This window comes from Grampus griseus (assembly GCF_964374135.1).
Source record: "Grampus griseus genome assembly, chromosome: 10".
NCBI lineage: Eukaryota > Metazoa > Chordata > Mammalia > Artiodactyla > Delphinidae > Grampus > Grampus griseus.
The window spans coordinates 13,129,057-13,152,157 of record NC_139004.1 but is presented as its reverse complement, the minus strand read 5'-3'; the positions used below and the strand labels follow the sequence as shown (position 1 = coordinate 13,152,157).

The 23,101-nt window shown below is 42.2% G+C and overlaps 1 protein-coding gene and 1 pseudogene across 2 annotated transcripts in view; both read right to left on the bottom strand.

Annotated features, from left to right (window-relative positions):
- Positions 1-22,704, bottom strand: part of STMND1 (stathmin domain containing 1) — a gene marked incomplete at both ends in the record, with an annotated part of 35,342 nt that extends 12,638 nt beyond the window's left edge. The window contains 7 exon segments of the mRNA XM_082664793.1: positions 1,793-1,855; positions 1,858-1,947; positions 7,165-7,345; positions 19,390-19,449; positions 19,453-19,622; positions 19,998-20,090; positions 22,698-22,704. Of these exon segments, the coding sequence (XP_082520919.1) occupies positions 1,793-1,855; positions 1,858-1,947; positions 7,165-7,345; positions 19,390-19,449; positions 19,453-19,622; positions 19,998-20,090; positions 22,698-22,704 (664 nt within the window).
- Positions 11,252-12,895, bottom strand: LOC309827839 (actin-like protein 6A; annotated as a pseudogene). Its single transcript has 2 exons — positions 12,732-12,895; positions 11,252-12,511 (listed from the first exon to the last, which is right to left on the bottom strand). The product of its transcript is annotated as an actin-like protein 6A (transcript).
- Positions 22,705-23,101: the final 397 nt, after the last annotated feature.

The window sequence follows — 23,101 nt, the reverse complement described above, 5'->3', positions numbered from 1 at the left end:
CCACAGGCTGTAGGATTGTAGTTCTTTTTGCTTCTGCTCTCTACCCTCTGGTGGATGAGGCTATCTAAGAGGCTTGAGACTCCTGTCTTTTCTTTTTTTTTTTTTAATAAATTTATTTATTTATTTATTTAATTTATTTGGTTGCATAGGGTCTTCATTGCTGCATGCGGGCTTTCTCTTGTTGCAGCGAGTGGGGGCTACTCTTTGTTGCGGTGCGCAGGCTTCTTATTGCAGTGGCTTCTCTTGTTGTGGAGCACAGGCTCTAGATGCGCAGGCTCAGCAGTTGTGGCTCACGGGCTCTAAAGTGCAGGCTCACTAGTTGTGGCGCACGGGCTTAGTTGCTCCAAGGCATGTGGGATCTTCCCAGAACAGGGATTGAACCCGTGTCCCCTGCACTGGCAGGTGGATTCTTAACCACTGCGCCACCAGGGAAGTTCCTGTCTTTTCTTTTTGACCCAACTTTTATTTTCTGACCCCCAGCGATTCACCTACAGCAAGAAAAAAAATCTCTCCTTGTCCTTTCCATATTAAAGATGCATCATTTTTTAGTACTTTGAAGTAAGATAAGGTACTCGAAAATGCCTTGCATCCTGATAGCTAGCCTTGTGCAAATGTAAATTGTCATTATGTTGGCATCAGTTTTTCCATTATGTGGTCCATTTTTACCTTCCCCTCAGTCCCTCTTATTATTGGCAGCCTGATAATATCATTCATAAGGCTTAACAAACTTCTTTCCTTGCCAAGTACTTTCTTGCCAAGTACTTATTTTTCCTTCTTCAAAAGAAAATGCCACTTTGGCTTTTATTTATGAGTTCTCAGCAGGTCCCACACACAGAGAAGGAAATTACCTTTATTGAAACACTAAGTGACTTGGTCTAGGTGCAAACTTGATTTCACTAATGAATCTTTTTATTCCCTATTGACTGTTTTCCCTACAACACAGGGGACTGGCCACCACTAAGGTGCCTTTGATATAATTTCTGGTCTCAATTTCCATCACTTCTGTTTCTTTCTTTTCTTTCCTATTCATTTTCCCTTATGCCTCTTTTCTGTGTTATTTCTTCTTCTTATCTTCCTTCCTCTGTCTATCCTTTAGGATTACTGGTACTGCTGGCAGTGGCTTAAAAAGAAACCCAAACCAATGAGAACTAACAGAACAACAGCAAATCTGCCATCTTCTTCATAGGTTTACAAAGAAGTTATTAAAAAGTCAAGAACTCAAGACTTTGGCCACGACAAGTTAACATCAGGCTACAAATAATGCTCACACTACAGAAAAACAATGATAGATCAGTCAAGATGAATCAACAAAGAAAATTAAGGGTATAACAATTTTTATCATTGTATTTATTACCTCATGGTTGACCTCAGGGTGTATATATAAATGTATACATGTATCTATTTTAGCTTTGACATTTAGGCCTATTTTCTTATTGGATAAGTCAAGGTTCAGTTTTATATTCACATGCCTAGTACACAGGCAATGTTTAATAAAAACTGCTGAAAGAATGAAGGCATTTTATTCAATGGGGCTTATCATGTCTCAAATTTGGTAAAACCCAAGATATGTTTCATTGGATTCATTAATCATTAACAATCAGGCAATTCCTGAATCCGTAGAGAAGGATGGTGTGCAGAGGGGTGAAGGAGTTTATGGGAGAAAAAACTGGCTTAGATAAATGCCGTAATCTGTACTGTGACACTAAGATGCATATTGGTGGAAAAAATAACTCGTCATCAGTCATATTCTGTTGCTATTTTAACTATAAGCTACTGTTAATTACAAAATTACTTGCCGTGACATCATATGATTCTCCATTTCTAAATATTTTGCTGGGGCTTTGTATTATTCCTTAACAATTAACTCCTCTAGGATGTCTGATGACTTTTTTTGCTCTCGATTCTCTAAGGGTTGGGGTTTATGGATTAATCCACTGATCACTAGGTCTTCCAAAGGAAAAGAAAAAAGCAGAAAAGAAAAAAGAAATTTAAGCACGAAGATTTTATCAATCAAATGCTAAATACATGCCTTATAAATCATGCTAATTAACTCTTAGTCTCAACACTTGTACCTAAATATCTGTTTCTACTACAAATCTTTATAATCCTTTGAACTTCAAATCCTTAATGTTCTTACAGAGGATACACATCAACATAGTATACTGTTTACTTAGCAGGTCGAATATTAACATAACAAAAAGTCTTTGTGCCGCTATGTACTACTTTTTTGTTGTAACGACACTTACACACTTGGGTACGATTATACAGGTTCTGTGCAATAATTATGAAGCTAAACCATAGCCACGAATGAGATAGTCTTTCAGTGACTCTGAGTTGCAGTTTGGTTTCTATGCTTTGTATACAAAGGATAAACAGCGTGATGTTGCCAAGAGACTTCTAGTTCTGCAACCCTGAGTTTACAATTACGCCATCTGCTAAATCTACATAAGTAAAAGCATGCCTTTTTGAAAAGAGTCTTTGAACCAAATCAGAATTGGAGTCGACTGGTAGCTAAATTTTTATTCTAAAAATGGCGCTGAAATAGTTTATAGGGGAGCACTAATGAGAGAGACCGCTCCCATTACACATCACCCAATTATATAAATAAGCGAGCAAGCATCTGTTTTTACAACCTCATAAAATAAAGGTGCAATGAGGGGTCCTCAGAAATGAGCTCTCTTCTATTTTAAGAAGTCCATTTCATCCAGTGGATGGAATCTTTTTATGAAAATTTCTAAACCCACTGGTTAACAAAGACAGTTTTCATGAATTTGTAATGGGAAGACAGGAAAAACACACACATGCGCACACACACACACAAACCAGATGTCTCTCACTTCAGAATATTAACCTTCCTAGTATCAGAGACTTCTCTAATTGCCTGCTGCAGTTAACCCCAACGAATTTCCTATAGTCTTATCACCTTTCCAGTGCTATGTCTTCCACTCATACACATGTTTGAAATAGAGTCAGTTCTCATTTTAAAGTACTCTGTACAGATTTTGGTACAGAGTAGTAAATAAAGCATGGGTTTCAAGGAGGTAAACTAGAAACTAAAAGAACAGAAAAAAATCAAGAAGAGGTGAATCCTCTTCAAGGAATTAGAATGAATTATTTGTTAGAAGCTGGGCTTATCTGCAAGGGTCAAAATAATAATAATAATGAGCATTTATTGAGCACTCATGTGCCTGGCACCATATTAAGTACTTTATGTTCTTTGTAAGATCTAATTCAAACATAAATTCTGTGACAGAGGTGTTAGTATCTCTTTTTTTTTTTTTTTTTTGCGGTACGTGGGCCTCTCACCGCTGTGGCCTCTCCTGTTGCGGAGCACAGGCTCCAGACGCGCAGGCTCAGCGGCCATGGCTCACGGGCCCAGCCGCTCTGCGGCACGTGGGATCTTCCCGGACTGGGGCACAAACCCGTGTCCCCTGCATCGGCAGGCGGACTCTCAACCACTGCGCCACCAGGGAAGCCCAGTATCTCTATTTTATACATAAACTATATGAGAGAGGCTAATTAACTTGCTCAAGGTGACACAAGTAGTAAGTGAATTAACTAGGATTTGAATCCAAGTCTATTTGACATTAGCATCCACGCTCTTCACCACCTCACTGTACTCCTTCCCAAATAGGTTATGTATCAATAAATGGCTCCCTCTGGTCATGGTCCACTTCTTTCTCAGGATGTTCTTAAAAAGAATGTCATCGTTGACATCTGTCACTACCATAACAGAATTATTTTAACCATTTCTAACCATTCTTTTCTGAGTCTACCAAAGTACTTGGCTTGACATTTACAGTAGCTCACTTACCCAGAAATCCCTGGACTACGTCAGTCATTTCAGCTAATATTCATGATTTCTTGGGACACTGAAGACTATTGGGGGAATGTTTAAAAATAACATTGTGCTTCTTTCTGATTATAAAAGAAATACGTAGTTATCAGAGTAAACTTGGAATATATAAAAAAGAGTAAAGAGGAAAATTAAAATGTCCATACTCTTACCTTTCAGAGGTTGCCAGTTAACATATGAAATTTAATCTTTATAAATTTGACATCATACTGAACATCCAGTTTTATTTCTTACGTAGTTAATATTTACAGTAGCATCAGTTCATGCCATTAGAAATTTCATAAGCCTAAGTGTAAAAAGTGAAATTATGCAAGAAAACATGGGTGGATTTGTCTTTAATCTTGGTGTAGGGAAAGGCTTTCTAGCTATGTCTCAAAATCCAGGTTCAATGAAAGAAAGATTGATAACTTTTACTACATTAAAAAAAACCCTTCAGGGGCTTCCCTGGTGGTGCAGTGGTTGGGAGTCCGCCTGCCGATGCAGGGGATGCGGGTTCGTGCCCCGGTTTGGGAGGATCCCGCGTGCCGCGGAGCGGCTGGGCCCGTGAGCCGTGGCCGCTGGGCCTGCGCGTCCGGAGCCTGTGCTCCGCAATGGGAGAGGCCACAGCAGTGAGAGGCCCGCGTACCGCCAAAAAAAAACAAAACAAAAACAAAAACAAAAAAACCTTCAGAATGGCAAAAAAAAAAAAAAAAAAAACACAGTAAAAGTCAAAACTAGGTATCACGTACCTCCTGATTTGATGTACTAATAAGCAGGATACAATATCATTTTTGGTATTCTCGCTAAAAATGCATATTCTGAACCTAATCATGAGGAAATATCAGACAAACCCAAACGGAAGAATGTTCTACAAAGTAAGTGGCTTATATCTCCAAATATATCAAGGGTTTAGAAGACAAAAAAAGGCCAAGGAATTGTTCCGGATTAAAGGAAACTGAAGTCACACGACAACTACATTAAACGTGTGATTCTGCATTACATCTTGAACCAGAAATTTATTTCCGAAGGACATTTGTGAGACAACTGACAAAATTTGAATAGGTGAGTAAACAGCACTGCATCAGTGGTAATTGTCTGATTTGGATCCTTGTACTGCAATTTTGCAAAGAATGTTCTTGTTTTTAGGTAATGCACACTGATATATTTAAGAGTAAAGTATCATTATGTCTGTGACTTACTCTCAGAAAAAATATAGATGTATATGGGAGAAGCGGGGGAGAGGGAAGAGGGAGGGAGGGAAGAGAGGGGACATTGATAACACAAACGTGGTACAACATTAACTTTGGGGGAATCTGGGTGAAAGAATACAGGCATTCTTTGTTTTGGACAACTTTTCTTATCTGAAACTTCTCAAAATCAGAAGTTCTTTTTGTTTGTTTGTTTTGTTTTGTTTTTGTTTTTGGCCGTGCCATGCAGCTTGTGGGATCTCAGTTCCCCGACCAAGGACTGAACCCGGGCCCTCGGCCGTGAGAGTTCAGAGTCCTAACCACTGGACCACCAGGGACTTCCACAGAAGTGTTAAGTTTGTTTTGTTTTTTTACTAAAAGGAAATACTTGGGAAATGTTAGTGTGAAACTTGAAATTTTAAAAAATTTTTATTGAAGTATAGCTGATTTACAATGTGTGAACCTTGAAATTTTTAACAAATATACTCTGTAGCTGTGAAGAGCAGGGATGCACAGAGGAGACAGAGAGGAAACTGGGCAGAGAACAAGTCGAAAGCTCAGGGTACCGGTTCTTATTCATCCTGTGGGAAGAGCTTTCCTGAAAACAAATTTACACTACATTTTGAAAACACCTGCTTTGGTGGTTCAGTCCCTCCCCCGCTGGTCTCTCTTAGCACCATCCTGCTTACCTGGGGCCCTCCCTCCCCACACTGCTTTCAACGGTGTACAAATGGCAGGACTGCCTGTCCGAGGGCACCCCTGTCCTCCTAACAATCCCTAGTCTGTTAACACATGGATATTGAGTATTCGTGTTGCAGTCTAGGAGGGGTTCTCATCAAGAGAGTCATCAGAGAGAAAAAATACATGTGCTGGCCCAACACAGAGGTAGAGAAAGAGGCCATCCCTGCCCTGCATCCCCCATCTCCTCCTTCATCCTCAGAGGTCATGCTACACCCTATCAGAAGCACAAGACGAGGGCAAATGTGAAATTTGCGATGGACCTAGAGAATATTATGCTTCGTGAAATAAGTCAGAGAAAGAAATATACTGTATAATACCACATCTATGTGGAATCTAAAAACTAACACAAACGAATGCATATGCAAAACAGAAACAGACTCACAGGTATAGAAAACCCACTAGTGGTTACCGAAGGGGAGAGTGAAGAGGGGAAGGGCAAGATAGGGGTAGGTGATGAAGAGATACAAACTACTATGTATAAAATAGATAAACAACAAGGACATTTTATAGCCCAGGGAATTACAGCCATTACCTTGTAATTACTTATAATGGAGTATAAGCTGTAAAAATACTGAATCCCTATGCTGTACTCCTAAAAACGAACATAATATTGTAAATCAACTATACTTCAATTTAAGAAATAAATAAAAAGCGTATTAAAAAAGGAAATTTGTCATAACCCGAGTTGCCACAAAAGTCCAGGAAAAAGAATCTCACTTACTATCCAATCTATTTTCCAACTCTAACTGGTCCCTAGGGAAGAAACTACAGCAATGAGGAAGGAAAGCCTCCCCCTACCCCAAATAAGTCTTCCTTGAAGTCTGTTAAGTTCAATTTGTTTCAAAGGCTGATGAAACAGAAACAAGAGCTCTTAACAACAGAAGGGTAACTCAAGTAAAGTGAAAACATACCACAGGAAAAACCACAGATAGTTTCTAAAGAACACACCAGGTCAACATCACATCTTTTATGTTTTTGAAAGATATTTTTATTGTACATTTGCTTATAACTCTGAATGGGGAGAGACAAGAGAAAAAGTTTGATGCAGATTTTACTTAATTTTTCAAATGTAGAACTTTGCCTTGGAAAGAGGTTAACATAGTGCAAGTTTTGAGGAATTTAACTAAAGCCTGTGCAACTCGTATTCCCAAGGCCTTATCCCAACCACCAATAAAGGCTCTTAGTTTAAAAAAAGATAGTTTTAATTATGTCATCAACAAGAAGATTAACGGTTAGTATTACTTACCTAATGAAGGCCTAAGGCTATGTCTTGGAGATGCGACCTTGACATTTGAAGCACTGTCTGGTTCACAAAGCTGTGATAAGTCACCAAACACACGTTATAAAACATATTCAGAGAAACAGTATTTTATATAGATCAACATGAACAGGGGCTGTTACCTGAATTTATTCTTCTGTTTCTTTCACTAGGAAATGGGGAACTTTCTGGAATGGTTCCAGGTAAGCTTCCCCACTGGGCCTGCTTGTCCAGGCTTCCAGGGCTGCCCACATTATCCTTGGGGAGCATAGTTTCAATCTGGGGTCTGAAATTCTCCCCGGAATAAGCCACACCGACATCAGCCTGTGAAAAGGAAACGGCTCTGTAAGAGTCAAGATTTCTTAAAAGATGAAAATGCCACACAGTCTGCTTTGTGAATAGCTGAGTAGTACCCAGCACCCTGTCAATGTGACCTTATGTGGCAAAAGGGACTTTCTTTGCAGGTGTGATTCAATTAAGGACCTTGTGATAGCAGGAGTATCCCAGGTTATCTAGGTGGGCTCTGAATGTAATCACAAGTGTCCTTAGAAGAGGGAGGCAGAGGAAGATTTGATCACAGAGAAGGAGATGGTGATGCGATGTCAGAAGCACGGACACAGTTGGAGGTGCTGCAGTACCAGCAATGAAGATGCAGGAAGGGCCACCAGCCGAGGAACGCAGGAATGCAGCTCTAGAAGCTGGAAAAATCGAGGAAAAAGATTCTCTCCTCAGAGCCTTTGAAAGGAACCAGCCCTGCAAACATCTTGACTTTCGCCCAGTGGAACCAATTTTGGACTTCTGACCTCCAGAACTGTGAGGGAATAAAATTGTGTTGTTTGAAGCCACTAAACTTACATTAATTTGTTATAGTGGCAGTAGGAATCTAACACAGTGACTAATAGGAATCTACCAGGTACAAGCTATCATGCTGAGTATTCTGGAGGGCACCAAGATGAACAAGTTTAATCATCAAATGTGAAAAGTAAAGACACTGCTATGTATAAAGCCTTTTTATTTATTTATTTTTTAACATCTTTATTGGAGTATAACCACTTTACAATGGTGTGTCAGTTTCTGCTGTATAACAAAGTGAATCAGCTATACATATATCCCCATATCCCCTCCCTCTTGCGTCTCCCTCCCACTCTCCTTATCCCACCCCTCTAGGTGGTCACAAAACACCGAGCTGATCTCCCTGTGCTATGCGGCTGCTTCCCACTAGCTATCTATTTTACATCTGGTAGTGTATATATGTCAGTGCCACTCTCTCACTTGGTCCCAGCTTACCCCTCCCCCTCCCCACGTCCTCAAGTCCATTCTCTACATCTGTGTCTTTATTCCTGTCCTGCCCATAGGTTCTTCAGAACCATTTTTTCCCCCTAGATTCCATATATATGTGTCAGCATACGGTACTTTTCTCTTTCTGACTTACTTCACTCTGTATGACAGACTCTAGGTCCATCCACCTCACTACAAATAACTCAATTTCGTAAAAGCCTTTTTAAAAATGAAACTACCATTATTGTTTTTGTTTCAATCAGACACTAATCTAGGCTTTGCTGTTATGGTATTTGGTAGATGTGGTTAACATCTAAAATTAGTTGACTTTAAGCAAAGGAAATGATCCTCAAATAATCTGGGTGGGCCTCATCCAATCAGTTGAAGGCCTTAAGAGTGGAACCGAGGTTTCTCTGAGGGAGAAGGAATTCTGTAGACGCAGCTTCAGCTCCAGCCTAGCTTTCTGGACCACCTATTCTATTGTATGGGTTTTGGACTTGCTTTGCCAGCCCTTATAATTGCATAAGCCAATTCCTTATAACACATCTATTTATCTATCTGTTCATCCATCCTACTGGTTCTGATTCTTTGGTAAAACCCTGACTGATATAGAAACACAGTAGAAAATAAGAAGGACCAGTCCCTAGACAGAAGCATTATTGACATCTTAGTATATAACTTCCCAAATATGTTTGATTATATAACTATAATCTTTAAAAATAAATTGGAATTGGCCAGTAAGCATATGAAAAGATGTTCAATATCATTGGTCATTAGGGAGATGTAAATCAAAACCATAAAGAGATATCACTTCACACACACTAAGATGACTATCATGAAAAAGACACATCATAAGAAGTGTTGTCAAGGATGTGGAAAAATTGGAACCCTTGCACATTGCCGTGGGAATGTAAAATGGTGCAGCCACTTGGGGAAATGATTTGAGAGTTCCTCAAAAATTTCCTCTTAACATAGAGTTACCAGATGACCCAGAAATTCCACCCCTAAGTATATGCCCAAGCAAAATGAAAACGTCTGTTCATACAAAATCTTGCACACAAATCCTGCACAAATCTTCATAGTTATTATTCAAATATCTAAAAAGTGGAAACAACCCAAATGTCCAGCAACTGATGACTAGATAAATTAAATGTGGCCTATCCATACCAAGGAATATTATTTGGCAATAAAAAGCAATGAAGCTTTTTATAGACTTACGTGTATCAGTAGATACATGCTACAATACAGGTGACACCTGACAACATTATACTAAGTGAAAGAAGCCAGTAACAAAGATCATTCCACTTACATGACATGTTCAGAAGAGGCAGATTAATAGAAACAGAAGGCGGATTTAGTGGTTTCTCAGGAAATGCCTGTTGGCTGCCAATGGATAGTGGTTCGTTTTAGGGGGACAAAAGTGTCCCAAAATTAGCTTGTGGTGATGGTTGTCAATTGTGCATTTTAATGGATGAATTGTATCAATATATGTGGTTTACATTTCAATAAAGCTGTTTAAAAAACAAAAGAAATCAGATTATATATTAAGTGATATATTGTATTTCTGTAACCTTTGTTTTCTAGTAACTATTATATATCAGAGACATTTCCCTATGTCAATACATATAGGTCTATCTCATTCTATTTAATGGTGAGAGTAGTTGTTTATTTGACAATTGCATTGCAGTCCATTATGTAACTAAACCACCTACTGAAGGACATCTAGGTTTCTAACCTCTCAATATAATAAACAGAACTGGTATAATATCTGTGCATATACATCAGTGTGAACTCACCCAATCCTTCCATGAGAATAAATTCCTAGATGTGGACCTGCTGAGTCAGAGGATATACATACTTTATATTAATATGTGTTTCCAGAGGGCCTTCTATAAATCCTGCACTGACTTACAATCCCACCTTCTCCTTTTAAGGATGTCTATTTCTTCATACCACAGCAGTTTCACTGCTTGTAGATAGGCTGAAACATGGCATAAAAGGGGCTGATAGGTGATTTAGTAAACCACCAACTCCAAAATGCTGGTGCATGTCAAATTTTTCATAATTCCACAGTAAAAGAAGGAAAATATAAGGAGTCTTTCATGAAGCTAAATTAATTTGATTTAAAGAACTGTCATTTATTTTGAAAGGAGGTAAATTAATATGTTCAGAAAAACTTTTCTCTCCCACTCCTCATTCAATGGAAGTCAAGGCCTCTAGTAGATGTTATCAGCCAACTTCTTCTCCATCTAAGACACACTTACCAGAGGAATCCTCTATAGTATCCCTAGAAGAGGCAAGAACATAAGCATCTTCTACAGACTACTGTCTTCTAGCTATTTTTTTTTTGGCTAGTAATTTTTATTTAATTTTAAAAGCTTAAGGTAAAAAATACAGGCAGTAAGTTTTACTAGTCAATAAAAAGCAATTCTACCAACCCAGTGGTAATATACTAAACGGAGTTGGAAAGCATTTTACTGAAAGCAAAATATTTCGAGAAAATAGACATTTATACAAAATTATAAAATGCTTGTAATAAGAATAAGTGCATTTCAAGGAAAGCACAAACTTATTTTAATCTATAGAGCCAGTTAAAGCCTTAAAAAATTTAAGTGGAGGGCTTCCCTGGTGGTGCAGTGGTTGAGAGTCCGCCTGCCGATGCAGGGGACATGGGTTCGTGCCCTGGTCCGGGAAGATCCCATATGCCTCGGAGAGGCTGGGCCCATGAGCCATGGCCGCTGAGCCTGCGCGTCCGGAGCCTGTGCTCCGCAATGGGAAGGGCCACAACAGTAAGAGGCCCACATACAGAAAAAAAAAAAAAAAAAATTTAAGTGGAAACTGACATATGCAAAAATGTATAAACATTCTACAAAAGATGGTTGTTCTCTTCCTGAGTCTACTAAAGCTATGAAACATAAGGTGACATAGAAGGTAGAGGTTTGGGAACTCTTCTCAAGGGCATTTCCTTTCTACACGCTGCTTCCCTCCTTCTTCATATTCTTGTTTGGAAATCCACATCTGCTGAAATGTGCCCAAAGAAGCTAGAATGGAGCCACTGATCCATGAACTAAACCTCTGTTCCACTGTTGTATTATTTGCAATCAGTTTCAACCGCATACCTGGGGGTGTTTTCTGAGACAGTTCTCTATTCAACCTGTCAGTAAAGCTCTGTATTAGCGTGTTTCCTCCCGCCACTATAACGCTGGCACAGAGACCTGGTCTGATATCAATATCGCACATTCCAACACTTGCAGCGACAACATGACTGACGCCCAGCATTGTATTTTCTGATAACCCCTTTACACTGGAAGAGTCAAATAATCCTTCAGGAATCTTTAACCGTTCTGCTCCAAAATCACTGTTGTAGTCATTGGGGAATTCATAATGAACAGTTGGCATCTGTGCGGCTACTTTTTCATCGTAAGTTGAATCTGATACTTGAAGTACTGAGCCTTGAAAATCCTGGATAACACAGTTACACATGTAATTATGCCAAGACCTTGTAACCTGTGGCCACTTCTCTCTTCTGTTCCAGTTTGCTGGAGATCCTTCACAAACAGCTTCTTTTGATGCAATCAATATATGGAGCAATCAGTTCTATATTCATTTCTTGGAAGAGTTCTCTGCACTGCATAGTAATACAGTCTCCAGCAACAGGGGATTTTACGATGCTTTGCTGAAGGACATGGCCATCGTGAACTGGAACTGCAGTGGTATGAGTGGCTCCACTGTCTAAGATAAGCCCAGTAGAATGACCATTAGCAAATGCTGTCAAAATAGCGGTTTTGCAAAGGAAGAACGCAGGGATGTTGTAGTGTTCAAACATTAACTCTGTCAGTTTCTCTCTCTTTGCTCTGGTATTCCACGGTGCTTCTGACATGAGAACAGGATGCAGGCTGGCTTCTGATTTGACTCATTTTGGAGGTATGAGCCAAAATAGCCTGGAAACTACCCCAATCTTCAACCATCCCAGTTTTCAGTGGTGGAATATGGCCTCTGTATTCTCCCTCGGAACACGCAGGGCATTTGTATCTATGTAATAGGTGGGACCGCCTTGTTTGCCTTTATCACCATCTATTTCCATCAATGTACTTCCATCACCTCTTTCTACACCATACCAATAGCCATAGGGAAATCCATCTTGGGAGAGTCCTCACCAGCATAACCAGCTTTCACAGTATAGGATCCAATGTCAAACACAAGGGTTCCGGGCTTCCCTGATGGCGCAGTGGTTGAGAGTCCGCCTGCCGATGCAGGGGACGCGGGTTCGTGCCCCAGTCCAGGAAGATCCTATGTGCCGCGGAGCGGCTGGGCCCGTGAGCCATGGCCGCTGAGCCTGCGCGTCCGGAGCCTGTGCTCCGCAGCGGGAGAGGCCACAACGGTGAGAGGGCCGCGTACTGCAAAAAAAAAAAAAACAAACAAGGGCTCCAACTTCATCTCCCCCGTACACCCCGCTGCTCATGGCTGCTATCGATGCGACTCCTACGCTAAAGGCCACCAGGCGAAGTGACTGCAGGTCCCGAAAAGCGATAGTCCCCGACTCCCTTAACTTACACCGCCACCCACCTCAGGCAACAAAGCTGCGTCCACACCCTTCTGGCCATTTTTAAAATGTCTACTAATTTTACTATTTTGGCCCAAGGGGTGATCTTCTCCTCTGAAACTTCAAAGGGCCTCAAGACTCCACCCTCCAACTCCCACTCTTTTCAGCACAGCCCTGTCACACGGATACACGTGTGTGTCTTGTTGGGGGTCACGAATGGTACCAACGAGAAAATGCCTGGATCGGGTCTTGATGAATGAGCTTCCAGTGGGGAAGGAGAAAAGGTCATTCTAGACACAGGAAAAAGTACACACAAAGACAGGGTGTGAAACAACATGGTGTGCCGAGGAACTTGAATTACTCCAGTTCAGCAGAAATAGACTGAGGTAGAAAGTGGTCGGTGCTGAGGTGGGAAAGTCTTTTGCGACAGGTAAAGACGTGTCATTTTATTTTGAAGGCAACAGGAATCTTTTGTAGGATTTTTACACATGGATGTGTAAAAGCATCAGGTATGATTTTTAGAAAAATCACTTTGGGGTTAGTGCAAATGGCAGGAGTAGAAGGAAGGATGGGACAGCACAGAGCGACCAGTTACGATGCCTACAGTTGTTCAGGTGAGATTGGATGACGCATGAACTAGGACCGTGGTAGTGAAAATGGGGGAAAGAGGTGGGCCCCGAAATATCAGAAAGGTGGATAACGGACCTCTCAGAGCTTCAGTTTAAAGGAGAGAGGTCCCTTCTGGCTCTAAATTATGACTCTAGGAACTAAACAGAAAACACTCCCTTTAGGAAAACAATAAAAGGCCAGGACACTGGCATGAAACTCTTGGGACTTTCACAATAAAAATCATACCAATTTAAAAATCTAAGCACATCTGACCACCTTCTGGAAGCATTCCAAAGCTCCCTCAGAGGCTAAGGAGAAATCACCATAGCTAGGTGGTGGGCCCCTGTCACCCTCGGGTTCTCAGAATTCAATTAGCGATTCTCACATGTTCGTAGGGAGACTCGCATTGCTTATCACCCTGTTTACAGAACGTGATCACTCCAGCTAAACCAACATCAGTTCATTGTGTTGATGGTTAATTAGTTCTGTGGCTCAGAACTACACGGGAAAGTATGAAAAACCAACCAACTGAACAAACAAGTAAGCAAATAAAAACTCAACAGATCTGTACTATGACTCAGCGCAAGGAGAAAGTGGGAGAGGATCTACATGCTTTTCTCTTTCTCTCTCCATCTCTTTCTTCACAGACTCAGTTACTGCCCATGTAGCCCCTGAATGGTAAGCTGACCAAGGAAAAGAGTCTTTACATATTACATGCTATGTTATTATATAATAACAATCATATCAGACAGGGCCTCCTTCTCCTTTGTTATACGAAATATATATAATATGAAACACACACACACACACACACACACACACACACACATATTTTATATGACAAAGGAAAAGGAGGCCATGTCTGATATTTACCTTTTAGGGGCTCACAGTTCACACTGAAGGTAAAGATTATACTGTCCCTCTTTCCAAATGAACTATTAAAAACCAATATCTACAGTGAGAGTAAGACAGTTATTTTGACGAGTTCACTTCGTTTCCCAGATCCATCGTTTTTTGAACCTAGGACAGCACTGAGTTACACACAGGGACTAATTTTGCCATTTAAGATTTCCCAGTGGAGATCCTGAAACAGGGAACTGATTTAACAACAACAATAAACAAAATGCCCATATTGGAACTGAGAGCAAACTTGAATGTTTTCAGTCTAACACGTGGCTTTTCACAAAGATCATCTGTCAAATACAAGTCAGAATAGATTTAAATGCTACAACCCTGAACAACCTCCCAATTGTTCCCACAAAGCAATTCATCCAGGCCTGAGCAAGGAACTTTTCCATTTATGCTTATTTAGGTATGGTCTGCCTTCAAGCTCTGTCAGTGACCAAAACTTAAATTGTAGCCAATGAAACACAAGCTTCCAGCATAAAAGAACATGCAACAGCCTTCAGTTTCCAGAGCAGAAATTTAAGGTTTTTCTCTTTTGCAAACTAAGAAGTCTTTCAAACATCTTATTTACGTGCAACACATTCTGGAAATTTTAACACCCAATTTCATAATCTAGACTTGAGAATAGACATAGTCCAAAGATGAGAGATATTTACAAACTAATTAGATCTATGCCTCACAGGGATAGGGCATAGACAGTTTTCCTGGTCTACCTATGCGTGCATTTATATTTTCACACCAATAAGAAGTCTGTCTGCAATGGTACTGGGGGAAGGGGGTGGGGAGGTGGGTCGAAGGTTTTATTTTTTCCTTGAGATGAAGTTGTAGCAGAAGTACAGATTCAATGTTTCCACATTTTGTATCAATTTCATTTTATGCTTCCTTGTCTTAATAAAAATTGATAAATTTTAGACAGAATTGAAAAACTGTGCATTCCAAGGTAACAGCTATGCATGGGAATTAACACCATTCCGAAAAAGGTATTACTTTTAACTACAGAAAGGTGTTTTGTTTGTTTGTTGGTTGGTTGGTCTGGCAGTATTATATGTTGTGTTCTAAAGCTTTGGGGAAACAAATTTGCCAAACAGCTTGGAGGGAGGGAGTCATTTGTCAAGGCTCCCTGGAGCTGAAACCTTCTGAAATCAAATTATTGGCAGATGCATTTTATAAATATATTTGTCTGTAGACATATAGGAAGAATTTTCTCATGAAATTTTGATTTTTTTCTAGTGTACTTCAAATAAATGTAATAATAAATAGCAACCCTCCAAAAACCAAACAGAAATATATATATTCATATTTTAACATCTTTATTGGAGTATGATTGCTATACAATGTATATATAAATATATATTTTTAATTGCACTTTAAAAGTTAGCTCCTTTTACTGACGACAAACAAGAATTTTCTTGTCAAAGTTTAGGGGAAAACTGTGAAGGATACTTAGAGATCATCTATTCCAATCTAGTCTCTCCCCTTTTATATTAAGCAAGAAACTTTGAGTTAATCACATAGAAGAAGAGCATTTCTCTAAATAAAAAAGTTTCCCATGCTTTCCTTCTTATGCATTATTTTATTACCATGTCCTCTTTCCACTTTAAGGGAGAGTGAACAGAAACTCTGCAGGCAGATCTCAAGAAGTTTGATTCAGAATATTTTGAAGTCGTGCCGCTAAGAAACATAAATATTTCATGCAAGCAAACATGTTCATCTCATTTAAAAGACACTGCCGAACTAGTAAACTCTCAGCCTTACGCATTTATGAAGGTAGCAAAAAGTACTGTTCTGACAGCCTGAGAGTGTTTAATTAATAATCATACTTTTCCCAGATCAGATTTCCAAAGTCAAATGCTTGGGGTAGGGAAAGAGAGGTACAGACGTGAGTCAACTCTGAGTCTATTTTCAGGTTATTTTAATATTAAATTTCCTCCTTGCTGAGTGTCATTAGTCTAGTTATGCTACTAGGAAACAGGAAGATGCTAAGGAATTGCAGGAGCTGGGAGGGACATGCAGTCACCCAAGAAACATTCGTTAATGGCTGCTCTGCACCAAGCACTGTAGCGAGCACTGGAGACACAAAGACAAAGAGCAGTTCTTGGGCTTCCCTGGTGGCACAGTGGTTGAGAGTCCGCCTGCCGATGCAGGGGACACAGGTTCGTGCCCCGGTCCGGGAAGATCCCCCATGCCGCGGAGCGGCTGGGCCCGTGAGCCATGGCCGCTGAGCCTGCGCGTCCGAAGCCTGTGCTCCGCAACGGGAGAGGCCACAACAGTGAGAGGCCCGCGTACCGCAAAAAAAAAAAAAAGCAGTTCTTTTCCTCAGTAATAGCTTAGGATTGGAGGCAAGCATTGGAAACAAATAAGTACAATGAAAAATTCTGAAATATGATAGGAGAAGGTGTAAGGTCCACTCCACCAGCACGGGGGCAGGGGCAGGGGGACTACAAAGAGTGGTCTTGAGTCATATTGAAACCTGGGGGCATATTTGCCTGTGGTCCAGGAAGACAAAGAAGGAAAGGTCTGAAGGAAAGAGAACAGGTGCAAAGGCACAGAGGTAGGAACAGAATGGGGTTGCGGAACACGTGGTGAGGTCTGACCAGAATCGGAGGGAAAGGAGAGATGAAACTGGAGAATTTGACAGGCGTCAGCTCGAGAGTCACTAGTAAGGCACACTAAGAACTTAGGATTTTATCTCACATAAATAATGGTAATAATAGTGATTGTAATAATTAATATCAAGTGCTTATTCTGTGCCAAGCTTTGGTATGAGCACTTAATGTGAACTCAATTCATTTCATCCTCACAACTCTATAAAATAACTATTATTACCCTCATTTTACAGATAAGGAAGCCAGGGCACAGAGAGGTCAAATGACTTAACCAAAATCACACAACTAACAAGTGGTGAATCCAGAAATCAAACCTAGGTAGTCACATTCTTGACCATTGGTTGGTGTGTCTACCTAGTGGGTCACTGACTTTATTTCAGCAGAGAACTGACATAATCAGATTTTATTTTAGAACGATCCCTCTGGAGGTCATGTGGAAGATTGGAGCTGCAGGGCAGGTGGAGGCTGGTCATGAAGGAAGCACCCAGGAAGACTAATGAGGAGCCTTGTACCAAAATCCAAGCAAGGAAATTCAGGAAGAAACCCAAACCCCTCCCAGGCCTTGAGATGCTTGGCCCAAAGGGACCTAGTGCATTTGACACTTGGAGAGGATTGCTTTTCAGCACTCCTTCTCTATACAACAAAATTATTTTCAGTAATAACCATGAAATGGGACAAATGATAAATGGCCAGAAAACAAACTCAAATAGTGAAAATTTTCTTCTACTGAAGTCTTATATGTAATCATGCCAGTAAAATAAATTTTAAAAGATTTTTGCACAAACAAGGAAAAGCAAAATGGATTAGTACTTTAAAATCACATTATTTTCTGGAAAAGGAGAGGGAAAAACAGCATTCTTAATGTCACTCCACAGCAGTGATGAATAATAACAAAGATGACCAAATTGCTCCCAAGAAGCCCATAAATCTATTAGGGAGAAGCAGCTTTAAACAAACAGTTACCACGTGATAAGGGAGCACCAGAGTATTTGGGCAGTGGTGCTCGGGCTCAGCGCAGACAGGAGAAGTAGGATTTCACGAGGCAGACGGGCAATGGGGCCCAGGGAGGCATTCCAGGAAGAGGGAATGGCATGGGGAAAGGCACAGAGGGTGAGGAAGCCTGGAGGAACTGAGCACTGCAGGTTCTTGGCTTGGCAGACCTGAGGGTCCACGAATGAGAGCGTCTGGGGAGCAGAGGATGACATTAGACAGACCAGTAGGACCAAATGTAAACTTCTGCACACTGCAGGGAATTTTTTTCTTAGCAAGATAGCCTGGTTAGGGTGGTGATGGGAGAGGCAGAAAGACCCAATAATAGGTAATGGGGCCCTAAAGGCAGACAGTGGCAGTTGGGATGGAAAGCAGAAAACAATGTTGAGATGGGTGGGCATCTGGGGACAGGCATCCCCCAGGGCACCAGGGACTAAGCCTGAGTCCCAGCCTTTAGCTGCCTCTGGTTTGTTTTTGATGGACGCACACACAGTAGGTGCTGTAACTGATACTGAAGAATGTCTTGCCCATCACCTGCTGAGAGAAAGTGTGTGCTCTTTAAACTGTAGTTCCAAAAATGCGCTTCAGGAGGGGTGACCTTAAGTCTTGGTTTGCGGCAGGCAGTATGGGCTTATATCAGACTGTCTGGGCAAAGTTATTAATAGGGCTCCCTTCCATTCTTAAGAGTATTCTGCTTTTAATGATAAATTATATGGTAACACTGTCTTTGGGTAACCGCTCCGGAAGGAACCTTTGTGGGTTCCTAGTTCTGTTTGTGGAATCTCGCCCCGGTGGTGAGGATGTAAAGAATCATGGACCGCATTTCCGCCTCCCTCAGCCCATCCCTCCAAACACTACCCTAGAAAAAAGCGCCTATTCTTTTCTCCAGAAGAATTACGGGAGATGAAACCTTGAGGGAGAGTGGGCAGAGTCCTAGGACGAGACTCTTGACAACTGGTTCTATCTCCAGCTCTGCCCCCAAACGAGCTGTGGAGCCTCGGGCAAGTTGTCCACCTCTCTGGGCTTCTAGATCCTCTTGTGAGCAGCACGAGGGCTCAGCCAGACGGCTGCTAAGATCTCTTCCAGCGCTAAGGAACTCCCAAGGGGCCCACTTTCCGGAAGCCTATATGGCGGCTCCCAGGAACTCTCAGTTTCCCCTGCGAATCACCACCAAACCAGCTCTGTGCCGAACGCCCCGCTTATCCCGTTATTCCTACCTCTGCCCTGGGGTGCGACCACCTTCGCGGCCTCTTGAAACACAAAAGCTAGTCCTGTAGCAGCACGAGACCTGGTTAAGACAGCAGTTAAGCGGCCTCAGAAGAAAGCCGCTTCCTCCCCGCCCACCCACTGCCCGTCGTCCAAGCCGCCTCCAAGCGTGGGAATCGCCAGGCCTGCCGGGTAAAACACTTTGTTCCCGTTTGTCTCTTTGTTTTTACCTTGAATCCCTCTTTCCAGCCCTTCTGAGGCGCGGGCACACGTCTCTGTTCTGCAGCGGCCTAGGAAGGTCCGCAGCCCACGGTGCGCGCCGCGCGCCGCTCCTCGGGCCGGGCCGCCTCCTGCGCGCCCTCGAGCGCTCCTCGCCGCGCCCTTTGCGCACGTGCGTTTCGGCCCTGCGCGCTGCGCCTCCCCCCGCCGCCCTCAGTGACTCCAGCCTCTCCCGCCTCGCGCACTTAAAGGCTCGGCAGGAGGCGCTCGACACCAGGGCCGTGGCCCGGAACCGTCGCCACAGTAAACCCCATCACGCGGACCTAGGACCTGGGCGGCAATGGGACTTTTGTAACCGGGACCTGCAAGATCGGAGGCGTTTAAAGGACACCTGGGTTGCCCTCTCCCGAGCCTAGTGAGGGGAGACTGCTGCCTGGCCACGCTGGTTTTAAAAGTACCCTAGGCGCCAGCATCCTGCGGGGACCTCTTTTTTTTTCCTTTCCAAGGCATCGTGGGGCACGTCCCCACCCCTGCTGCCTCAGCCGGGCGCTCAAGCTGTTGGCTTTGGGGCTACAGAACCCGTGGGGACTGTGTAGAAGGAGGTTGCGAGGAAGGCGACCGTAGGAGTCCCGCCGGCGGAAGCAGCGCTTGAGGACAGGTGGACGGTGGAGGCGGCCCGGCTGGCAGCAGACTGCAGTGGCGCAGGGAGACCCTGGAGGGGACGGGCACGCAAACAGAAGCCCACTCAGTGAAGAAAACCAGACTTTTAGGATCATAAACAGCTCAGCAGCCGCGAAATGGGTCATGCAAATCATTTTTATGGAAGGTGCATTTTATGAGCTGTTACCTTGTAAGGAAAGAGGGTGGATGGGTGTGCATATTTCTCTCAGAGAATTAAAATGGTGGCATCCATCAAAGAAAGGCAGACCAGGTGGACTGCCCAAATGAGCAATAAGTTGTTCCTTCCTGGATTTTTTTTTCTTTTTATCCTATTTCCAATTAATTTTTGTTTTCCAGAATAAATTATTTTTAAAAGAGTTGAAAGGGATCTAGACGTTATCTACCAGCCCCTTATTTTACAGGCTGCAAACTTAGGCTCAGTGAGGTTGAGTGACGTAGACGGGGGTGGGGGGGGGTGGGGGGGGCAGTTAATGAGGGAGCTGGAATGAGGCACCAGGTGGCCTCACTCTGTCCCGTGTATCCGTAACACCAGGCAAATACGAGAAAGGATTCTTGGAAATGTCGTACAAGTTCTGGATCCTGCTAAGGAAATTAATGGTCAGCTGTGTTATAGGAAGCTGATTATTTGCTTTATACCATTTAAGCTCATTTCACTCTCCTTACTGCTGTGAGGGTGCTGCCTGTCAATTTTCCTTTGGCTAAAATTGAAGAAGAGGAAAGATGAGATGAAACTCAAGCCAAGGCATTATGATTGTTGAGCGACAGGCATTAAAAATTTGTGAATGAAGAGTTGAAGCCAGGCTAAAATGGTGTTTTGGGAACTTCTCTGTGTTAACTCATGGGTGTAATAAGTCACATGAAATGTTCCAATTGGAAACTGAAAAATTCTCAACTAGAACTCAATACAGAGGACACCTACAAAACGTTCTTGAGAAAGTTTAACGGAAGTTTGTAGGATGAACTGTAAGAGTGAAATACTACAGATCTTTTTTTTTTTTTTCCTTTGAAGGCCATCTGTGAACAGAGGCTTGCTAGGACATCAGTGTGAATGAATGATACCCAAATGTATTGTGCAGCTATCTTCTGAGGCATCCTATCATTTACAGTCCAAAGTTGTGGAAAATGCCCGGTTTTTTTTAACATCTTTATTGGAGTATAATTGCTTTACAATGGTATGTTAGTTTCTGCTTTATAAAAAAGTGAATCAGCTATACATATACATAGATCCCCATATCTCCTCCCTCTTGCGTCTCCCTCCCACCCTCCCTATCCCACCCCTCTAGGTAGAAAAATGCCCTTTTTAAAGGTATGTGCTGGAGCCTGCTTGTACTGTCTCATGAGAGACAATTCTCGGGAATATCTGGACCTAGTTGTTCAACACAGCCATTACTAAAAATTAAATTATATAAACTCACAGTTAAATTAGTTATATTAAAAACAAAGGTAATAAGTACAACTCAGTTTCTAATTGAAGAAGAGGAAATTATTTTAATCAGTTTCTAATTATTACAACTTACTACGTTTGAGTTTATTGACGTCTCTTGTATCTGTATGGTGTGCTACTGTGTGTCTCTTCCCAACTCCACCTTCAGTGATATCACGTTGATAGTTTAAAATCAGCCAAGGTAGGACTATGTACACCATGAAAACTGGTAAATGCTCCAAATCAAAGGCTTTCTCCCCAGCCCTCCTCCCCCTCCCCCTCCCCCTCCCCCAGAGAGCACACCACTGACTGTTTATTCCAGAATGCCAAGGCATGCCTCTGCCCTCTACACCGTCCTCTGACCTCTCTCTGCAGTGAAGCAGCCTCTGTTACCCGCAGCCTAAGCCACAGAATGTGTGCTGGTATCATTTCCACATCTCCCTTCACTGGAGCTGGGGCGCTATTCTAAGGCTCCAGGCTCTGTGTCCTTAACTATCCTATTCTGGTCTTGGATAACCTGTTTCCACCTGGATGACTGCTAGAGGGAAAAATCCTTCGAGGCTCACCCAAGCAGGGCTGTCACTTGCTCCCTTTAAAGTTTGACTACTACTCTCCATTTTTCTCCTCAGATATGAATAATCTCTGGAAGGTCAAGTTTTTACTTCCCTCCGGAATCTATTTAAGCCTGAGGTTTGTCTTGAGCTTTTTTTCCCTCTGGAGCGATGAGGGTATTGTAAGGACTTGGGCCTCTCACACTTTACAGTGCACACCCTGGAGATCTTGTTAAAATGCAGATTATGATTCAGTGGGTTTAGGGTGCGGCCCCAAATCCCACATTTCTGAAAAGCTCCCAGTGCTTCTGTCGCTTTTTGCACAGGGTCACACTTGGAGTGGGAAGGGTGCAGAACTCATCAGAATATCAAATCATGACTTCAAAAGGCAGAAAGGAGAAAGGAAAAATGGGAGGAAGGAGAAAGAATAGAGGAGGAAAATGACAGGGAAGAATAAAATGAAGTTTATTAGACAATCAAGCATAGAGGAAAAGAAACCCTGGCCTCATTTTATCAAGGTATCCTCTGTCTAGGAAGCACCTTTATCACATAAAATTACAACTAGGAGCCTGAGTGCCACACCAGCTTCTCATCCTCTTCCCTGGTAGAGAAAGGATCTTTGCAAGTTAGTGGATCAGAGTGAAGAAGAAAAGAAAATCCTTACTTGCCATCACCCAAGCTCTGGAGGTAGCTTTTCCTCTTCTGTCTGTTCTGAAAGTTACCCTTCCAGGGATGACGGGCAAACCAGAGAGCAGACGTGTCTCCCTGCAGCACTGGGAAGGTTAGTATATCAGGGCGGCGGGGGTTGGCGGGGGCAGCGGTTGGTACCACGCCGCCAAGGGGTTTCAGAGTTCACATTGAAAGCTCTACAATTTTAGTTCAGACCCTAAGCTTTTCTAGGAAGTGGGACGTCAGAGAAATCAATTCTGATCCCACCACCAAATCCACTGAGTTTACCAGCGTTCTTCCTACGCATAGAAAAATTACGTGCTGACCTTCATTCCCAAACATGTCCCAACTGACTAATTATTTCAGAAATAGCTGACATTTTTGAGGGCTTGCTAAGGA